Genomic DNA, 21694 nt, shown 5'->3' with positions numbered 1-21694 from the left:
GTTGTCTCTAGACACAGAGCCTGCTTGCCCTCTTTTATCGGCTCGCGCCTGTCTGCCTCTCCTTGCTGGCCTTCCGGACATGGTAATGGCCTGAAGGGAGTTGGGTAAAACAGTAGTTGGGTAGTTTATATTGTGCTGGAGGCACACAACACCCACTAACTCCTGCAGATGCCTTTTTTATAGAACAGCAGAGTTAAAGGGGTATATACAGATGTATACTGTGCTGTGCTGGAAGCACACACAACTTCCAATAACTCCAGCAGATGTCAATCGGGCCCAAATAGAGAACAGCTATGTAGGTGGATAATAGCGGTATGTACTGGGTACAGAGCAGGCACACAGCACGCACTATCTCCTGAGTGACACTGCTGACTGCAAGCTCTATTGTTAAAGATGGACCACTAGCTATATAGGTGAGGTGAATATCACGGTGTATACTGCGGTCAGGGCACGCAGACAATAACCAGAAAACAGCAGAGTTAAAGGGGTATATACAGATGTATACTGTGCTGTGCTGGAAGCACACACAACTTCCAATAACTCCAGCAGATGCCAATCGGGCCCAAATAGAGAACAGCTATGTAGGTGGATAATAGCGGTATGTACTGGGTACAGAGCAGGCACACAGCACGCACTATCTCCTGAGTGACACTGCTGACTGCAAGCTCTATTGTTAAAGATGGACCACTAGCTATATAGGTGAGGTGAATATCACGGTGTATACTGCGGTCAGGGCACGCAGACAATAACAAGAAAACAGCAGAGTTAAAGGGGTATATACAGATGTATACTGTGCTGTGCTGGAGGCACACACAACTTCCAATAACTCCAGCAAATGACAATCGGGCTCAAATAGAGAACAGCTATGTAGGTGTATATAGTGGTATGTACTGGGTACAGAGCACGCAGACAGCACGCACTAACACTACTGACTGCAAGCTCTATTATTAAAGCTAGATCACTAGCTATATAGGTGAGGTGAATATAGTGGTGTATACTGCGGTCAGGGCACAGACAGTAACCACTACACAAGAGCAAAATAGTAAATCAGCCAAAAACGATTGGTGTGTAACTGTGTTGAAGGTACACAGAACACCCACTGCTTCAGATGCTAACAAACACTACACGAGGCCGCCTGAAAGGCAGCTTTATATAGTGTGGGGCGTGCACTACACAGTCTGAGCTATGATTGGCCACAGGCAGGATGCCTGTGGCCAACCATTGCTCTTCCCGCTACTGGCGCTGCGATTGGCCAAGCATGCGGGGTCACAGTGCATGCTTGGCCAATCGTGAGACAGCAATGCATTGCGCCATCGCAGTGCATTGTGGGCCACACGAATTTTGCCGCGAACGGCCCAAACGTTCGGAATTCGGCGAACGCACGAACGACCGATGTTCGAGTCGAACATGCGTTCGACTCGAACACGAAGCTCATCCCTAATCACCACATTCCGAACGATCGGAATTTTCGACAACTTTGCCCGACCATGTGTATGCAACACCAGTTTCTGACAAAATCCGTCTGAAAAATTCTGATGGATTTTGTGGTCGGAATGTTCGTGTGGGCAGGGAGTTATTCTGCAACACCGCAGTTCCCAATGATATGACCACAATTCAACCCCCAGGAACAAAAAAAAGACATTCCTGTGCAATCCAATCACTCCAGCCGGAGCTTACACAGGACAAGGACTCTCTTTGCTCCTATATGACAGCGCTGCATCAATCACCTAGTAACAGAGCTGTGACATGGAATGAATCACATGTTCCACCAGGTATTTCCTTCACGCCGAATGGTCAAACAGAGTTGCAAGGGATCCAAGGAAAAGTGTGCTGCTGGTGAGGGAGGAATTAAAGCAAACATTTCATTTTGTGTCTCAGCTAAGACTGGAACTAGGACTGAGCTTGGAAGCCAATTTCGCACAGGGGTTAAATAAACTGTTTACTTTGCAGGGAAAGTTACACTTTGCAAGATAATTTTCCCTATTAAATGAGGGGAAGCTCTGCTGACTTCCAAAATCCAATCATATGCAAGCAAAAATTATGTTTTTTTTTCTATTCTTCTCCTTGGATGTTACTGCGTATTTTTTGCAAAGTGAAATTACACCTCTTTACTAAGCTGTGGGGAAGATTCCCCTGTAAAGTGCAACTTTTCTTACACAACAAGCAGCCTATTTGCCTTTAGTAAATTAACCCCACAGACCTCTAAGTGTTTTGTTAAAGCATTATGTGAATTCATGTAAGATAACAAAATACACTTCATAAAGAGTCATTATTACTGTGTGTGCGCCAGAGATAATTCACATGTATCAGCAGACATTATCACACTGTTTATCCTTCAGATTGTTGTTACATATTACATTCCTTTATAGCAGCAGAGCGGACCAAACTCTGTCATCTTTTTACCTTCCTTCCCGGGATTCCTGCAGTCCCTGGCTCTCCCTGCAAAACAAATAAACTTCTAAGAATTTTTCGTTTGTTCAGGAAAAGGGGTGGAAATAAACATAAGACATGACCGGAGCTTTGAACAGATGTTGGACCAATTCAGCAAAGCCTTGCTATTATGCAATAAGACTGTGAACTAATTTTTAGAATTCAAGTTGTTCTATATCATAAAATACATATTGGTTGCCCTGTTCTGTTATACATTAGCATTGTTTCGCAAGCCCGGTAGCTTAGACCTCAGCAGTCCTGAGTGAGGACTGCACTCCTTCCAGTGTTCAACCTTGGTAACAGATGGGTGCGGTAGTGACTATAATGCCCCGTACACACGAGAGGACTTATGTCCGACAGACTTCCAAAGGAGTTCCGCCGGAGTTCCGCCGGAGTTCCGACGGAGTTCTGACAGACTTTCCGAATGAACGGACTTGGCCACACACGATCACACTAAACTCCGACGGATTCGAACGTGATGACGTACGACCCGACTCGAATAAGGAAGTTCATAGCCAGTAGCCAATAGCTGCCCTAGCGTCGGTTTTAGTCCGTCGGAGTAGCATACACACGAGCGGAGTTTTCGAAGGGGACCGGGTCCGGCGGAGTTCCTTCGGGAAAATTTGAAGCATGCTTCATTTCTAAAGTCCGTCAGACTTTGGCGAATCAAAAGTCCGTTGCAGCCCACACACGATCGGATAGTCTGACGGACTCGGTCCTTCGGACTTTGGATGTTGAAAAGTCCGCTCGTGTGTACGGGGCATAACACAAACCACGGTGAAGCGATCAGACATTGCCAGCACTCTATTGCAAACCTATACTGTACACTCTTATTTATGCAGCGTTATGTCAGTCAAGTAAGCCAACGTTTTGGGGAAACTCAGGATCTCTTCCTCAAGGCGTTATAATGACGGTCACTATGTGTACTCAAAAAAGGAGCCCTGTATGGCTCTGAAACATTGGCTTACTTGACTGATGTGGCCATGCACAAATAAAAGAAGGTATATATTTGTAACAAAGTGCTGGTGGTGTCTCATCGATTAACTGTGGACCCCTCACATTGTGCAGTACTTTAAGGCTTAGTGTACATAACCACATTATATAATACTGCAACATGTATACGTAAAGTCTGTTATGCTGTCATTCATTATGAATGGTACTCCACCATGCAGTTCACTACAAGACATGGTAGGACCATTTGTGGTGTGCTGTATGAGAAAAAAAAGGTTAGGTCTAGTTTTTGGTGTGCTGGGTGTGGTAGCAGTCATGAAAAAAATTGCAGCCCATATTAAGGCATGTTAATGTGTGGACTCAGGACTGGCGCTCCTGCTAGGCAAACTAGGCAGCCACCTAGGGTGCACTGCTGCCTAGGGGGCACAGCCCGTTGACTTCCCCAGGGGGGAAGGAGGGCATGAGGTCACAAGAGAAGACAGGCACATCTGGGGAGATGGGCATGAGGTCAGTGGAGGAGGCAGGCACATCTGGGGAAATGGAGGAGGCGGGACTGCTGAGTCCGGTGAGTCTGCTCTCTGATCCGGTCACCCGTGTGGTCCCAGACAAGACTAATGACACCCCGGTGGGTGGGGGGAGTGTTAGACTTGCCTAGGGTGCGAGATGGTTAAGCACCAGCCCTGTGTGGAGTAATGCAACTATTTGTGCAGGTTGCAACATGCATTTAATGTACGTAGAAGTGTGGGGGTAACATGTCTTGTAAATGCATTTAAGGGGTAAAACTCAATGCACAGCAGTGCAAAAAAAAAACACTTGACCCTTCAACAAATCACAATGCATACATGTGATCACACACATGCCCTCTACTGCGTTGGCAAAAAATAGGTAAGGTATATTTTTAGGTACCGTACATTAAACACGATCAGAGCCTATACAAAATTAGAAGACAGAAGCATCATGCGTCTGCGCCCATCAAAAAATGCATGACATTTGGTAACATGTAAATACATAAATGTGAAAGGGCCCCTAAGCCCCTGTACACACAGTCGGAGATTTCCACAACCAAATCCGTCGGATTTTGTCTGTCAGATTTAGTCTGACGGATTGTGTCCGAAACTGTTGCATACACACGGTTGGACTAAGTTGTCGAAAAATCCGATCTTTCAGAACGTGATAATGTAATTTCGTTACGATGGGACTAGATTCAGGCTAGTAGCCAATAGCTTTGATGTAGGAATTTGATCTGAGCATGCGTGGCACTTGGTCCGATCAAAATTCTCTACACATGATCGGATTACGTCCGACCGGCCCAGTTGGTCAGGAAATATTTCCAACATGTTGGAAAATTGGGTCCGACGGAGATTCGGACGGAATCAGTCTGATGCATACCACACACAGTCGGATTATCTGACGACGCGGTCCGATAAGACGCATTCTGACGGATTCTGCGACCGTGTGTACGCGGCATAAGAGTGGCTCCAGATGCATTTTAGCCACAGTTTAGTCATTGTTTATATGTTCCAGATTTGGCTTTGCCATATATAACAGCAGGATTGCTTATGCTTTCAGAGGCACCTTGAAACCTTTTTGCTGCCACTGACATATGTCATACTTTGCCAGCAGCGGGAAGGGTTACATAGACTCCTGGCTACTACAGCAGGCAATGCATGTAATGGCGCATACTCGCAACTGGACTTTTTGATGGACTAGGTCAGATGGAACAAATCTGCCTGACAATTCGATCGTGTGTGGGCTTCATCGGACCTTTGCTGTCTAAAAATCAGATGGACTTTAGATTTAAAACATGTTTCAAACCTTTCCGACAGACTCGAGTCTGGACAAAAAAATTGTTTGTCTGTTTGCTAGTCCGACGGACGAAAACCGATGCTAGGGCAGCTATTGGCTACTGGCTATGAACTTCATTATTCTAGTCTGGACCTACATCATCACATTTGAATCCATCGGACTTTGGTGTGCTTGTGTGTGACCAAGTCCGTTAGTTCGGAAAGTCCGTCGGAACTCCGCCGAAAGTCTGTCGGGAAGACCATTGAACCTAGACCGTCGAAGTCCGGTTGTGTGTACCTGGCATAAGTCTGACAAGCTGTCGGCTGTCAGCTGGAAGTGATCAGGTGACTGTACAGCCATTGCTTCCATGAACCTCTGGTAATACCCCCCCGCATGACCCCCCCGCCAGGTTTTCTTGGCTCTGAAATCTCATGGTGGTTGCTGTCAGGTAGAGGGGGGAATGTCGTATATCGCCACACACACCAGATTTAAGACTTGACAATCTCTTTATTATTTTTTTATTTATATTCTTTATTATTTTTTATTATTTTTTTTATTTTTATTTATTTATAATTAGACAAAAAAAAAGGGTAATATATTGTGTTTGTGTGGCCTAAATTAACTAATAATTTGTGGCATAAAAAGTTGGTACTACTATCATTTTATTCTCCAGGGTTTCTGCTTTCAGAAAATATATATGCTTGGGGATTGAGTCCTAAAATGATTTTTTATAAAGGTGTGAATTTTTTTTTTTAAAACTGCTCTGGCAGTGAAAGAGTTAAATGGTATTTGGTTTACTTTTAACCCTGCTTGCTGGCTGGCAGGTCTAAGTCCTGGGGAATTTGTCTCATGCAGTGAACTTTTACTGCCATGTACTAATTTCTGGCTAGATATAAACTGATAAGCTGCTTGCCATTCTCTATCTTAGTTGCTATGGACAACACAGTAATAAATGAGGCCACTGGTTGCCCCCCTGGGGATCAGACATACAAGAGATAGCTCACCATATCAGTAGCAGCTAATGCAATATTTATATTTGTATTACTATGTAGGAACGTGTGACCTACATTTGTTCTCAAGCAAAATCAGTGCACATAAACATTTTCCTTACCTTGGGTCCCTGAGGTCCAGGCATGCCCTTAGGATGAAGGAAACAATTGCATATAAGTAACAGAAAGAAAATAGCTCATTATAATGTATATACACTCATGAATAAAACATTGATCTTCACTGTTTAGTTTATAAGTTCTGACCCTAATGAATAGAACAGGATACAAAACAGATAAAAAAAATATTCATGCGTCACGTTTTGCATAGATGGTCCTTAAATTTAGAGATGCATTCTGTTGTACGCCACGGCATTTGCATTTAATGCATGTATCACATCACAAAGAGATGCAGATTAATAATTTTTAATGGCACAGCTGTTTAATTCTCCCAATGTAGCCTCTTAATAATATTGTTTTATATTTTCCCTCTGAATGAGCGTGTAGTAAAAAGGTGTTTAGTTCTCACTATTCACCACTAGATGTCCACACTTGTCTTTAGTTCCTCAACTGGAATTGTCCCCCAAGTTTCAGGACCTGTGTCCTTGCTTGGGTCACCTGCTGGTGGCACTGTTATGTTGAAAACCAAAGGGAGTGGTTCAGGTGGCCACCAGCGGTTGTCTCCCAGCAGATGGACCATACAGGTCATTAGGTTGCACCTGTTGGGACTGCTGGGATTATATAAGCCCGCCTAGCACCTAGGTCCAGTGCTTCAGTATTTCCCCTGCAAGCCGTATCACTGCCTGAGTCCGACCCATTCCTGATCCTCATTCCTGATCTGGAGACCTGTCCCCTGGAACCTGTTTCCTGTTCCCTCTACTCAACTTCTGCTCCCAGTACCTGACTCCCTGTTCCCCTTATGTCATGTCTTTATCCTATTTTGCTTATATGTGTTTCCCTCACTTGTATATAATTAGATAGATAGTTAGTTAGATATAGGGTTTGCTGTGTTACGTTTATCTTTCTCTTGCTTGTCTATCATTTATTGGTGTTGGTTTTGGAAGCATGTCATTATCCTAATAATTATAAATTTTTCACTCATTTATCTGGTCTTGATTCCTTTAAGTGCAGCCAACTGATCTGATCACCCCTGCTGGATGCCTGCATATGGTATCCCTGACACCAGGTTTTGTGGTGAGCTCTGCACTGTGGGGACAGGGATATGAAGAAGAGATAAGCCTAGTGCAGGGAAAGGTTCTTAAGGAGTAGAGACAGAACAGGCAGAAGCCATGTAGAATACTTTGGGGAAGGACCTTGTGGCCTATGGTTGCCACCTCTTACCTGTAAACCTGAACACATATGAATTACACAGGTTCGGAAGATAATTTAATGCAGTTAGGGCACCAATGAGTTTAATTACCACCTTAATCAGTCATAGAACATGTGTAACTAATATTTGTTTGGTTTTAAAGGGATGAGGTGAAAACCCTACTTGTGGCCTAGCCTGAATCTGGATTATTGCATATGTGCATCCTACCCGCCAGCATAGCACCTTGAATCCACATTATGCCAGTCAAGAGGAGCTATTTAAGGACTATCACCTAACGGTTCTACATATTTGTACAGCTTTGTTATGGAACTGTAAAGTGCCTTATTGTACATAATATTACTTGTGATCATCACTGCATTGTTGTACTGTTCATTAATTATGACATTAAATCAGAAAGTTGCCAGAAGATGCTGTCTTGTCTGGTCTCTTTAAGATGCTGGTTCAAACCAGAGTCCAAGCTTAAGATTAAGCCCTGAAAAGGGCGAAACACATCTGAGGAGTTGTCTACAGGTGGAGAACAGGAGCTGAAGCCATCTTTTAGCCATCTCAATTATATTTATGCAACAGGGAGTCGGTGTCTGTGTGCAGATGGCCACCATTTTGTTGAAGTCTACTGGAGCCTGACAAGCCAGTTCTGGCAGTCCTGCACCAATCTATTCACATGCTGATCCAACTGACACAGGTTTGGGGGACATTCAAGAGGTACTATTTCCATTGTTTTGGACATCATTTTATTACTATTTTACATATGTATGATAACCTGTAGTAAGCAGACAAGCTTCACATCTCACTGATATGGCTAAGAAAAAAAGTGTAAGGAAAGTCTTGTGTTTAAACAATCCCCCACAACTATTTGAGTAATGAAAGTTCATTGGTATGTCCACAATTTTTAAAAGCCTTGTTTTTGTACTCTTTTTTTCTTTATAAGCATTACTGTCACATAACTCCGTTCAAAATGGAAGGTCCTGCCAGTTGGCATGTAGAGTCAATCTTGGAAGTGACATACCTGCTCCTCTGTTGCCAGTGACATGAACATTGAGGGTCAGGTAGGATAGGGACGGCCTGGGTGAGACAGGGGCAGGGCCAGGCTGTGCTGTACCACAAGCACAGACACCAACAACAGGACCAGAAAGTGCCTGTGAGCAGCCACATTTGGCTGCACAAGCAAATTGTTGTTGGTGAAGCAGAGGGACTGAATGTTTGGATTACACTGTTGTTTCTAATCAGACATTTAGCAATTCCAGTAAGTGCATAACATAAACTTTTTTTAAATTATCCATACAAATGTATTTTTTTATCTTTACATGGAATTATACTTTTAATTGAATTGGCTTTAATGGTTTACTTATACAATACTGTATGTATTCTGTGTTTTATTACATAAGCCCATATTGTGTACAGGTGGATATGCTAGCAGGCCTAAATAACAAAGCAACTCAGAAATGTCAAGTTTAATCAGATGGTTGTTGATGGGGACAAGGGCCTGGGCAGTGGTTGTGGGGGTTTGCAGGCAGGAGGCTTATCGGGATCTGGAAGCCCCCTTCAACAAGGGGTCCCCCAGATCCCACCCTCCCCATGTGAATGAGTATGGGGTACATTGCACCCCTACTAATTCACCCAAAAAGGGTCAAAATAAAATAAAAACACACACAGTTTTTGACAATTTAACAGGTAATGACTCATTGGTTGTTAAGGACACAGTTAAGGACACAGCTATACACAGTGTTAAAGAGAAAGAAACATGAAATGCATAAAAAAAGCATCAAAAACACATGCAACATTTGCCTTTTTGGTGTGGCTCCATTGAAGTCTATTACGCGCAAAACGCAATCTGTGGCAGGAAAAAAGTCCCTGAATCTTACCAAAAAGCACAGCACTGCAAGACGCACAGATGTGAACTACATCCGTAGCAAACCATGTTAAATGGACTGTATTGTGTTTCTGCAAAACGCACCAAAAACGCATAGGTGTGAACGCTGGGTAAAACCTCGGCTGCCACTGAAAAACCAATACAGTATTTCTTGTGATCCTATAGCAAATGCAAATGTGTGATCTATATTCCTACACTTCCAGCTGCCAAGTGGCTATTGTCAGTCTTTGACTTGGCTTGAATTACCCAGTTCGGACAGCACAGATCTATAGGTTCTGTATAGAGCACAAAGCTGTTGTAAATAGTAAAGATCCTTTAAAAAGTAAACTTACTTTTCCATCTTTTCCTGGCTTACCAGGCTCACCTGTTTTTCCCTGGTGACGAAAGAAAAAAGTTAGTACAACGGATAGTTAAACTGTTCAAGCTCTTGATTTAAAACTACTCTTCTCCAGCCTGGGAATAGAACATGGTTGGTCGGGACATCAAAGTCACTCTGAATCTTTTTTTAGTTTGAATTTCTGCTGAGACTAGGATCATTACATGTCAGAGTGTTACTTCCTCTGCCTGGTATTTAACAAGAGTCTGGAGTGGAGGAAATAACATTGGTGTCAGCCACTGGCACATGTGTTTGGATAATGATAGCTTTGATAACGAAAGGAGCAATGAAAACACTGAAGGAGATGCATGCATTACCCCTGACCCCATCTCTAACAGACTAAATCAACAATACAAGGAAAAATAATGATAACATCTCTAAATCTAAGGGATACATCATTAGGTCCATATGATAAAATGACTTTTTTCTTTTACAGTTTTCTCATACAAATGCACTATATAGACTGAATTCACATACACGATATTACCAAAAGTATTGGGACACCTGCATTTACACACACATGAACTTTAATGACATCCCAGTCTTAGTCCGTAGGGTATAATATTGAGTTGGGCTACCCTTTGCAGCTATACTAGCTTCAACTCTTCTGGGAAGGCTGTCCACATGGTTTAAGAGTGTGTCCAGGGGAAATGTTTGACCATTCTTACAGAAGTTCATTTGTGAGGTCAGGCACTGCTGTTGGACAAGAATGCCTGGCTCACAGTCTCTGTTTTATTGAATTGAGCTCAGGATTCTGGGCAGGCCAGTCAAGTTCCTCCACCCCAAACTCGCTCATCCATGTCTTTATGGACCTTGCTTTGTGCACTGGTCCAAATTATTTGGTGGAGATGGGATTATGGTGTAGGGTTGTTCTTCAGGGGTTGGGCTTGGCCCCTTAATCCAGTGAAGGGAACTCTTAAGGCGTCAGCATACCAAGACATTTTGGACAATTTTATGCTCCCAACTTTGTGGGAACAGTTTGAGGATGGTCCCTTCCTGTTCCAACATGACTGAACATCAGTACACAAAGCAAGGTCCATAAAGACATGGATGAGCAAATTTGAGGTGGAGGAACTTCACTGGCCTGCATAGAGTCCCGACCTCAACCCAATAGAACACCTTTGGGATGAATTAGAGCAGAGACTACGAGCCAGGCCTTCTCCTCCACATCAGTGCCTGACCTCACAAACGTGCTTCTGGAAGAATGGTCAAACATTCCCATAGACACACTCCTAAACCTTGTTGACAGCCTTCCCAGAAGAGTTGAAGCTGTTATAGCTGCAAAGGGTGGGCCAACTCAATATTGAACCCTACCGACTAAGACTGGGATGCCATTAAACGTCATGTGTGTGTAAAGGCATCCCAATACTTTAGGTAATATAGTGTATGTGGTAATGGCCGTTAACACATAGAACTAGGTGAGTTGCACTACAGAGCTATTTATTTAGAATGGCCCCCAACAGACACATACAGTAACTACATCTGGGCTTCAGTGAATCACAATGTACATGGCATGCATTGTATTGTGCTCCATTGTCAAAAATGCTGCAGCTCCAGTTTTTCATGCATTAAGGATTAAGGGTCATTGTATAGGCTGCCCTATCACAACACACCTCAAGGCATAAAGCACATGCGTGTGTTACAGTGCATACATTAACATGACACAAGTATGAAGAGGCCAATATTTATTAAATGTGAAATTAGGCGCAAACCTGTAAAAAAATGTAATGTATTGCAGCTTACCAATCATTAGATGTGGTGGCTGCATTAGTTTTATTTTTTCCCTCCATCTTCTCCTGGTGATATGACCAGTAACACACCTCCTGCATTGAGGGCCCCCTTCTGGAGCACAGGGGGCACAGCATTGTGGGGGAGGGGTATTTTTAGATGGACTGGCAAATTTACAAATTTAGATACACACTGCACTACTCACACTGCAGTTACTGCAATGTTTTTTGTTTGTTTTTTGCGGGGGAGTGATGAAGGTTTTACATTAATAAATAAAAGCCGATCATTATAATCACCCCTGTCAGTAGTAAATGATTTGTCTCAACACAGCTTGTTCTGTTTAGACTTGCTAGTCATATCACCAGGTGAAGCTAAATGAAAGAAAGGCTTAAAAAGGGGTCGTAAACCCTTGTTTAAAAAAAATAACAAACATGTTATACTTACCTACTCTATGCAATCGTTTTGCACAGAGAAACCTCAATCCTCTTCTTCTGGGGTCCCCTGCCAGCGTTCCAGACCCCTCCTATTCATTAGGTGCTCCCACAGAAAGCCGCTTTCGTGCACCCATGCGGACACGCTCCTGAATCCTGCTGCTACGTCCATTGGCAGACTAACAGTGGGATTGGGCCCTGTCCCCCCACTCCATATATATATATATATATATATATATATATATATATATATATATATATATATATATATATATATATATATATGCATTAAGGTGAAAAACATTGAGGCTTTACAACCAAGAAAACCAATGTAGCCATCACATCTAAGACCTGGTAAGCTGCAATATAATAAATGTTTGCTTTTGGGTTTAATACCACTTTAAAGCACAATGTAACTAAAATGAAAATTAATTATTCAGCTTCCGCTTTCAGTTAAAACCTTTTGAAGGTGCATTAAATTTATGCAATTCACCAAGCTTTTTATTTGTGTTTTCTGCTAATAATATTATAAGCAAAAACTGAGATTTTAGAATATTCCTCGCAACTACTGTTTTTTTTTTCTCCTGTGTTAAGCTTTGCCAAGTTATACCTCCAACTTCCTATCTGCCATTTACCCCCATTTACCCCCATGGGTGCCTGGATCTTTAGGTTAAACATTATTATTATATAGGATTTATATAGCGCCAACAGTTTGCGCAGTGCTTTTAAACATGCAAAGAATCCTTCGTTGTGTCTAAATTTGAGTTACAAACAAGAATTAATAAAAATGTGGTTCTAAATCAAAGTACCAGCTGAATGGATATTTTATATTCTCTCTTTATACATGGCTTTTGGAATTTGGGAAATTAGTTTAGATGCTCTATAAGGAAGCAATTGCTGTGTGCAATAAAAAAAATATAATAATCCGAAATTCCTGGCTATACTGTGTTGTTTAATACAGGCATACCCCACTTTTAAGTACACACTGGGGTTTATTTGCTAAAGCTGGAAAGTGCAAAATCAGGCTCACTTCTGCATTAGAAACAAATGAGCTTCTAACCCCAGCTTGTTTAATTAAGCTTTGGTAATAAAACCTGGAATCTCATTGGTTTCTATGCAGAAGTGAGCCTGATTTTTGCACTCCAGCTTTGGTAAATAAACCCCATTGTGTACTTAAAAGTGGGGTATGCCTGTATATTGCATTTCACTGACATCAAAAGGATACCATGATAGCACATTAAGACTGAAGTTATTACATTTTGAAAATGGCCTGCACAAGTGTTTCCACCAGTGTACAAATCAATGATCCTGGAGAAACTTATAGAAATTGATTTAAGACTTACAGGTGGGCCAGTAACCCCTGATAATCCTGTATCTCCTGGAGGTCCTGCTGGTCCAGGTGGCCCAGGTGGGCCCGGTAGCCCTGGTAGACCTTGAATTCCTGCCTGACCCTGTTCACCCTAATTTGAAGAAGAAAATGAAGAAAGCAATTAACTTATGTATATTTTAGTTGTTTTTAGTGGTAGCGTACACATCATTCAGCAGCCGGCAACAGACACAAATACAAAGCCAGAAAGCTTTACATGGTTAGTATGCTTCAAACATTAAGGGTTTCCTATAACTCAGTTTTATAATTGATAGTTTTCATTTTATAAGTCCACGTTTCACAGGGTATGTTGGAGCCTGCCAATCAATAACTAGCTGGTCACCTAGACTATAATCAAGGGAAATCAAGGAGGTTCTAATGATACTGCATATGAAATTCAGTACTGTACATATAGTTGATCTATCATATCAATATGTCTTCTTAATACATGTTCATATCTATGAACATAGGGAAAGGTCACAGCTATTTCAGACAGTGACATTAGCTAAAGCACAAGCACCCTCTGATAGTGATCTAAGGAATTCTTACATCTCCTATTAAATCTCTTATAATTGCATAATCCTCTTTGTCCTACTTTTTGATTTGCGGTCCCTTTATAATGACAGAAGCCTCCCTCCCCTTCTCCTGCTGCTATAATGATGGTTTCTTAGAAGGATGACATTCCTTCTATAAATATTCTGCCCTAGCACTCAATGCCCCTGAATGATGTGCTGCCTTTACAGTAGGGATTATAAGGGCTGCCGTATGGACAATTACATATACAGTCAGTACACAACTACCATTGTTTATAGGAAAAAAGCTTAGTGTTGTAAGTGGAATCCAAATGTTTTTTTTCTTTGGAAAACGTCATTTATATTGACTTCTTTTCCATATGTATTATTTTCTTATTAGAGAATTCATAAAAATATAACTAAAGGAAAAACTTTTTTTTAGTTTTGAATTTAGTTTTGGATAGAGTGGAGAGGGATTAGAACACCTGTCAAGTTTTTTACTGACGTCTTTGCTCTCATTAGGGAGATTCACCCTCTCTATTTGTCCTGTGTTTTGTTATCACAAAGAGTAAAAATGAAAGAGAATCCCACATTTTGGATTGTCACCAGAAAAGGAATAGAGGGGTAATTCTACAATGAGAACGCTAAGGTTGGCTTCATACGACAGCATAGAGCCGCTCACAGCAGGGAGCCCGGTGCGTCTCCATTCACCGGTTCAGGTCCAATTTCAGCCTGAATTTTTGGCAGAATTCGGACTTGAAATGGACCAAAAGATGCACAGGGCTGCAGAGATGTGTGAACCGGCTCCATAGAGAGCCGGTCACAATCTCCTGCTATGCTCCTCCAATTCGTAATAGTGTGAACCCAGCCTAACTCTGGTGGCATCCAGAGTTACCCTCATTTCACTTTGAAGAGATTTCCCCGAATTACTTGTTTAGTCTATGAAACAAGAAATGAAGAAAAATCTACAATATGAAACACAAATGGCAAAAAAACTGATAGAGCTTATAATCCTTCCTTACTCTATCCAAAATGAAAACAAGCTTTGCTTTTATTTCTACTGTAAGTAAATCTACAGTACTGAGATAATAACATTTATAGTAAAACTCATACTTAGATACTGAGTGTTATACTCAGATGATGATAAGTTGCCAATTCCTATGCTAGAAAATACAGCCATTCAAGTCTAACCTTAGGATCAGTTATGTTATTCTAAATAAGACTTTAATGCACTAGTAATGCAGTATATTACCACCATCTTGTATTAAATTACATCTTCATTCTTACAGGTCAGCTTTCTTGGGTTGACAATAGAAATCTGGTGGACACTGCACAAAACGGGCAGACAAGGAGAAAACAATGACCCTAGATGTCAAAACCCCTCCATCTCTACTTTAGTGCCCTCCCCTTCTGTGCCATATTATCTGCTGGCCGCCATATATGCCAGCCTGTAGGAATGGGTATGTCTTCTAAAGCAAATCAATAGCAATAAACTGCATTCTACAGTACACTGGGCTATATTTAGAAAATCTTTACTGTTTACCGAGTTATAGTGATCCTTTAAAGAGCTTAAAATGTCAAATGTGTTTTATCGGTTATATCTATTTTTTATTAATTATAAAAAAAACTTGAGTAGCATTACTAGATACCCTGGGGGCTGGGAATTAAACTGGAAATTAGCCTTGGTTATTTCTTCTGTTCACCATTTCTTTTATAGAAAATACTGCTAAAATGAAACTTTATATTGCTAAAAATCAATAGTCGCATTAATATCAAGGGCTCAGTTTTAATAATATGACCCCAGAAGCCATGTTTACTGTGCTGCGATGTTTACTGTGCTACCATCCTGACTACATATCTTTGTGGCCATACAACTTTTATTAGCGTAATCTCATTAAAATGTATTCTTATTTTTAAAGGTTCATAAAAATATATTAAAATGAATTAAATGTGGGGAATCTCATCTCTCTTAATTTTTCTACTGACTTCATAAATCTGGATGAGTCAATACTTATGGACGATCTTAACCTTGAATATGCTTTGATCTCTATGCATCAGCAGCTGCATGTATACTGTGTTGTTCTGTTTTTTGCAGAGCTGCAGAAGAGTATTATTGCATTTCAGTAATGTTGTGGTATTTTTAGAAACCAATTACCAGCCTACTGCGTGGAATATTTCCAGCTGAGGTTGTGGTACACCAATACATTTCCTAGGTGACAAGGTAATCTGGAGGGCTTTTGGGTTACGGGCCTCACCATCATAACACATGGTTTTATCAGCGACAAAGGAGTTATGCATCATCTTGTGACTGCACTAATCCCGGGATATTACCAGTCATTCAATGACATCACTTCTGGAATGTTTTGGAATGTTATACAACTCACAGAAGGTATACACTAGGGAACAGTATATCCGAAATAACTATTCTCTTTATTATATTTTGTCAGCCTTTTTAATGGCACAATGCAAAATCCAAAATCCATATACAAAGCCCAGCAACCAATAGAAACCTGAGAAAATAATGTTTTCTCAACATTGCTATAGGGAATCTGATTGGCTGCTATAAGTTAATGCAATGTATACACTATCGCTGCACTCTGTACTTTTTAGCAATAGTAATTTAGACTTTCCACGATCTAACAAAATGAGTAAAAAAGGCTTTGGTTGTTAATAACAACCAAACATAACAAATGACAATTGAGATCTGAATGGCTGCTATGAGAAAAACTCACATAGATATACAGTATATCTGTGTATATTTTACAATGTGATCTATAAATGTCTAAATTTGGTAAAACTTGAAATATTTTCCTTTTTTATAAAGAATTATAACATCATATCTGACAGAGAACTATCTATAAAATATAATCTTTACCAATAACCAGAAATGTTGTGGAAGACTGAACATTCTTTAACATCTCCCTTTACTTATGTAAACCTTTTATCCTAATATTTTTGACTGCCGTGAATTATTATATCTTTTGCTAGTAGACCGTGTTAATTGGTAGGTAAAACCTTTGGGATTTTGACAGTTAGAAGCAAATTATTAGAATATGAGTTATAGTATTTGCACTTTATCATCATGCAGCTTATTAAGGATCATTGTTTTATCAAAATTAATTAAACAACATAGGCACCAAATGCAAAAAAAAAGAAGCAAATTACTCAAGGCAATAAGAAACCCTTTGGAGGGTAAGACAGTGAATGAGCCAGAATGCCAAGCAAATAGAGTAGTGTACCTGGAAGATGCGCTTTCTTACGATCGCTGGCTGAACCGCCCGCACTGTATTAATCATAGCAGGCAACAGCTGAGTGGTGACACAGGTCAGGAAAGTCCCAGTGCAAAGGTGTGATGATACAGTGCAAGGTAGGCCAGCAAAGTGTAGCAAGTCAGAAGATCGGACAAGATAAGAGAAGAAAGAACAGAAAAAGGGGAATAGAAAGTTTTACCGTGAAATAGCATTAAGAGGAGGATTCTGAACAATGATCCACAGGAGAACATTCAGGTACTGCCCTTTAACGCCAAGGCTACTTTGGCTCAAAACATCCTTACATCTTTAAATTGATGGATACAATTAACAAAGAAATTTGCTTTGTGCATTCCAATGCTGATAATGTTTCTTAGCTGCAAAGAAGCCAGGGTGTTTTTTTTTTTTTTTTTTGAGGTGAAACACATTAGGTAGAAAGTATGGACAATCCATCATTTATTTAGTTTGTTGGTCAATCTAGTAATGTAAGAATTAACCTCGCAACAGAACTTGCGTATCAAAAGCTTCAGAATAGAAAACTGTGTGTGTTGCCCATAGCAACCATTAAGATTCCAGGTGTAGTTTGTTTAATGTAGGATTAAAAGTGAATGAAAGAATTGCACTTTTAGACCCAATTGCATATTTATCATCAAATCTAACAATATATAGAATGTTGTATCTACTCTAGTATCTTGATTTAAATAATTTAAATTTGAAATAAAGAAAAATAAACCTAGATGTAAATGGATATGGTGTGTCATAGCTCTTAGAAACCAATTACATTTGAGCTTTCAATTGTTGAAATTTGATGTTTGATCGGTTACCATGAAATAATACATAGCTCAGCTTTTTATGTTGTGCTACATGCGATATATATCCAATAGAGGAAGCATTTTAATTATTTAATAGTTATGATTCATTTTAAACATCTAAAAGGTTTAATAAAAATTGATGACTTAAAAAATAGTCTTACAAGTTTCCCCTATTTAACCCTTTCAGTACGGGGTACCTTTGCAAGTAACCAGTACAATTCTGCACTTCCTGGTGTAATTTAAAAAGAAAAAACATGTACTCTAACAGTTTTCTCATGTGGCACAACCACACAAGTGTTGCTGCCTGGAAGGCATACCAGAAATCCACCAGGAAAATAGCAAACATAACGACATATGCTACATAAGCTATATTTTCTGTTTATGCAGCAATTAAATAAACAGATGAGAATTTAATAAGTGTTTCATCTATCATTTTAATTGACTTCACTGAACTGTGTGCAGGTGCTGTATTATGAATTTTTATATCATACAGTATATTAAAGAGCTCATTACGTGAAAACTAGTGTAAAGTAAAACAGTTTTCTATTTCAACCAGTAATGATTTTTAACTTTTTTTATTTACCATTTTTTTTTCTTTTTACCAGCACACAATAAATACAAAGGTTGTATGGCTGGTATGGGGATCACACATTGATTCAATATGCATACAATTTTGAAAAAGCCTCTGTTGTTTTTAGGCATTTTAGGACTGAATTACTAAAGGTACAACAATACAAATACACATGCATTATAGCACACCACATGCATGATGTGGATACTCGGTGCTTTGTGGTGCTGCTCAGCATTGTAAGAAATAGTGCAGGTGTGTTTTTTTTATGTATTACGGGCTCATTCAAAAAGTACTGGCTGCCCTAATGCAGAATGACTCATAATGCACATAAGGGTGTGAGTGGGCCCTTAAACCAGCAAATGGTTTCTTATATAAAGGATGTCTTGGGTAATTTGATGACTGGCACAGCACTGTCACATTGTTGGGTGTGCAAATGGTAAAGGCGAATGCATTTGGGAAAGGGGGTTTCCTGACAAAATACGCAACTCGGCAGAATATAGAATCATGTCACTTCCAGTTTCTTAAAAACCACAGTAATTGCAGATTTTGGCAAATTCATGTTTGGACACAACAGTGGCAAACGAAGGCAGTCAGGTAAAGGAACATTTGGGTGTTTTCGGGGATGAAGTTGTCGCTGCCTCGGAGTTGGCCATTTTGTTGGTTAGTGTTGGAGCGCAGTAACAATCTCCGCTCATAATACCATGCACCGGACTGCATTCGGTTGCCGCTCTTGTGTCAAAACACATTTTCTTCATCATGGGAAATTACTTCATAGAAATCTGCAATAAATTATGTTTTAAAAAAAACCGTAAGTAACGTGGTTTGATATTCTTCCGAGTTGCCTATTTTGTCAAAACAGAGCCATTAAAGCAACCCCTGCATAGGAACAGCCCAAGTTCACTGTAAGTTCAGGTATTTGCGACAAATAAGAAGGCATTACAACTATAACTAAAATTTCACTTTTGATTAAATAGAACCTTACATTTTAGACCAAATAGGATCAACATTCATTTTACCACTGGCTTGCCCTTTGTTTTGTTTTTTTGACTGTTATTCTTTTTTTATTTGGCAACTCATTTGCCACAATTTATGGTCTATAACACAACTTGGCAGAAAAGGCAGAAAAAGAAAGGGATATAAAAATTGGAGATGTTGCAAATGACAGCAATTTAAACCTGGAATCAGATTGGTTGTTAAAGGATGCAATATCAATGTTCTTTCCTTTTTCTTTATAAAGATTGACATTCGGGTTAAAGGCTTCTGTGTTCTACCTCATTTTAAGAGATGTACCTTATGTTTCCAAGTAAAAAAGGAAATGGAAAAATTATTTTTCTGCCATGTGATCGGAATGGAATTAGAGTTTAAGTCCGTCTATCATACAATGTCTGGCAGCCTCATATTGCATTTTTTCCAACTATGCTTCTTGTTATACAAGTCCTCTGATAATTCACAGGCCTTTTTGAAATCAAATGTCTTTAACTACAAAAGATGAATTCTATGAAGTGCCATTACGACTATATATTAGTATATACATATAATTTAGAAATTAAAGCTGAAAATATGCAATATACTGGCTCTTGTCCTGACTTTGCTGCAGACGTTTTTTAGCAACAGATACCCACAAACCTTCAAAGTAAGAATCTGATTGGAGCGCAGAGCTGCAAAAGTTGTACTTAAATATTCCTATTGAACAGCAAAAACACAGGGACATACAATGTCAGGAGGTTTTAACATCTAGACCCTAAACAAATTTAGGTACAAATGCTAACTAAACACTATATTTTACACCTTAGCTTTTTTTGATTGAATCTTTGGGCATCCCATAGATAACACACACACACACACACATATACACACAGACACACACACAAAAAATACAGTTCAATCATCTGAACTGCATCTGAATCTAAAAAACAGGTTAAGTTTTACGTTGACACTGCTTGACTGTAGCACATTCAGTAGGTTAATAGTTTAGCCTTCTGCCTCTGGGGCTGCCCAGCTGCAGGCAGTCTGTCAAAGCCAGGCTGCAGCTGGAAAGCCTGAACGCTCTACTGAGTGGTAGCCTGTTGGTTCGGGGAAAAATAAAATGTTCCTGCTTTAGATGTGTTTAGAGCGTCTAATCAGATCCTGGACACACAGAATTCTATTTTCTCTAAACCCAGCTAAACTGTCCACACCTATTCAGGTAAACGGTCAGTGTAAATGGCACCACTGAAAAATTATTGCATGTATTTATAAGCATTTAGAAAAGTTCTCTAAATGCATAAAAATACACGTTTGATAGTGCCAGTGTGAATAAGGCCCACACATCTTCAAATTGCCACCTCAGCCCCCTAAATGTCCAATTCAAATGCAGACTTTCTATCAATCAGTATTTGCATAGGACTAGGCACACCACTTAGGTTGGCCATACACAGTGCCAATTTATTTCCTGCAACCATGGGTTGCAGGAAAGAGATTTGCACAATCCCCTCATTAACACAGACAGTGCAGACAGGAGAATCAGTAATTTTCTTTTCCCGGAGAGGGGGCAGGTAGAAGAAACCATTCTCGCCAGGGAGAAGACAGTGATTATTGTGAGCAGTAGCAGCCACTAGCAATAATCGCAAGAGAATCTGGTAGGGTGGTTGTACCCAAGTTGAATGATTGATCAATTTGTTACATTCAGCCTGCCCATGAACAATTCCTGCTGAACCGGCTGAGATTCAAACTGCGTATGGTTGGCCTTACTTCCAGATGACAAACCTAACATGGCCCTCCCTGGGATCTAATATCTATGTTAAATAATTAATTACTTTTCACAGAGATCACAGTACATCACATTTCAATATCTGCATATATCAGATTACAATGCTTTTCTCTGCTTTTATTTCCTTAAGAATGTAGACTTGTTAAAGATCGATTATAACCATTTGTGTTTAACCACTTGCAGTCTGTAGATTATGTTCTCCTGCATGATACACTACTCTGAGGAAATGTTAATCTATGTGTGACCTTTGACAGCAATTAGCTGACAATGTGTGCTCTTGTCTAGTCAGATCAATCTGTCACTGTCTGCTCCAGTCCCCATTAATGATCAGAAACCAATAAGAGTGATTTTCAGTCATGTTTTTACTATATCATGTGATTACAATCACGTAGTGATCACATGTAGACCAGAGGTTTATTCACAAAAAAAAGCCTTCAGATGCCTTTGATGCCTGAAGATACAAGTGTGTCTCTGTTCAATACTGTATTTGGTAGATGCAATTACAGTATTAATTAAAACGTTTTACTTTTTTTGTCTATTTGTCAGTCA

General features: G+C 40.0%; 1 protein-coding gene across 1 annotated transcript in view; it reads right to left on the bottom strand.

The window, feature by feature from the left end:
• The window catches only part of COL13A1 (collagen type XIII alpha 1 chain), a 237971-nt gene that overhangs the window by 116035 nt on the left and 100242 nt on the right, over positions 1-21694 (bottom strand). The window contains exons 11-15 of the mRNA XM_077454564.1: positions 17005-17073; positions 13231-13347; positions 9685-9726; positions 6278-6304; positions 2404-2439 (exon numbers count right to left, since the gene is read on the bottom strand). Of these exons, the coding sequence (XP_077310690.1) occupies positions 2404-2439; positions 6278-6304; positions 9685-9726; positions 13231-13347; positions 17005-17073 (291 nt within the window). The remainder of the gene's footprint in view (positions 1-2403; positions 2440-6277; positions 6305-9684; positions 9727-13230; positions 13348-17004; positions 17074-21694) is intronic.

Source organism: Lithobates pipiens, unplaced genomic scaffold (genome assembly GCF_037356315.1).
Source record: "Lithobates pipiens isolate NorthernLeopardFrog02 unplaced genomic scaffold, aLitPip1_a1.2 Scaffold_25, whole genome shotgun sequence".
Classification (NCBI taxonomy): domain Eukaryota; kingdom Metazoa; phylum Chordata; class Amphibia; order Anura; family Ranidae; genus Lithobates; species Lithobates pipiens.
The sequence above is the reverse complement of the archived record's forward strand: the minus strand, read 5'-3'. Positions and strand labels throughout refer to the sequence as shown.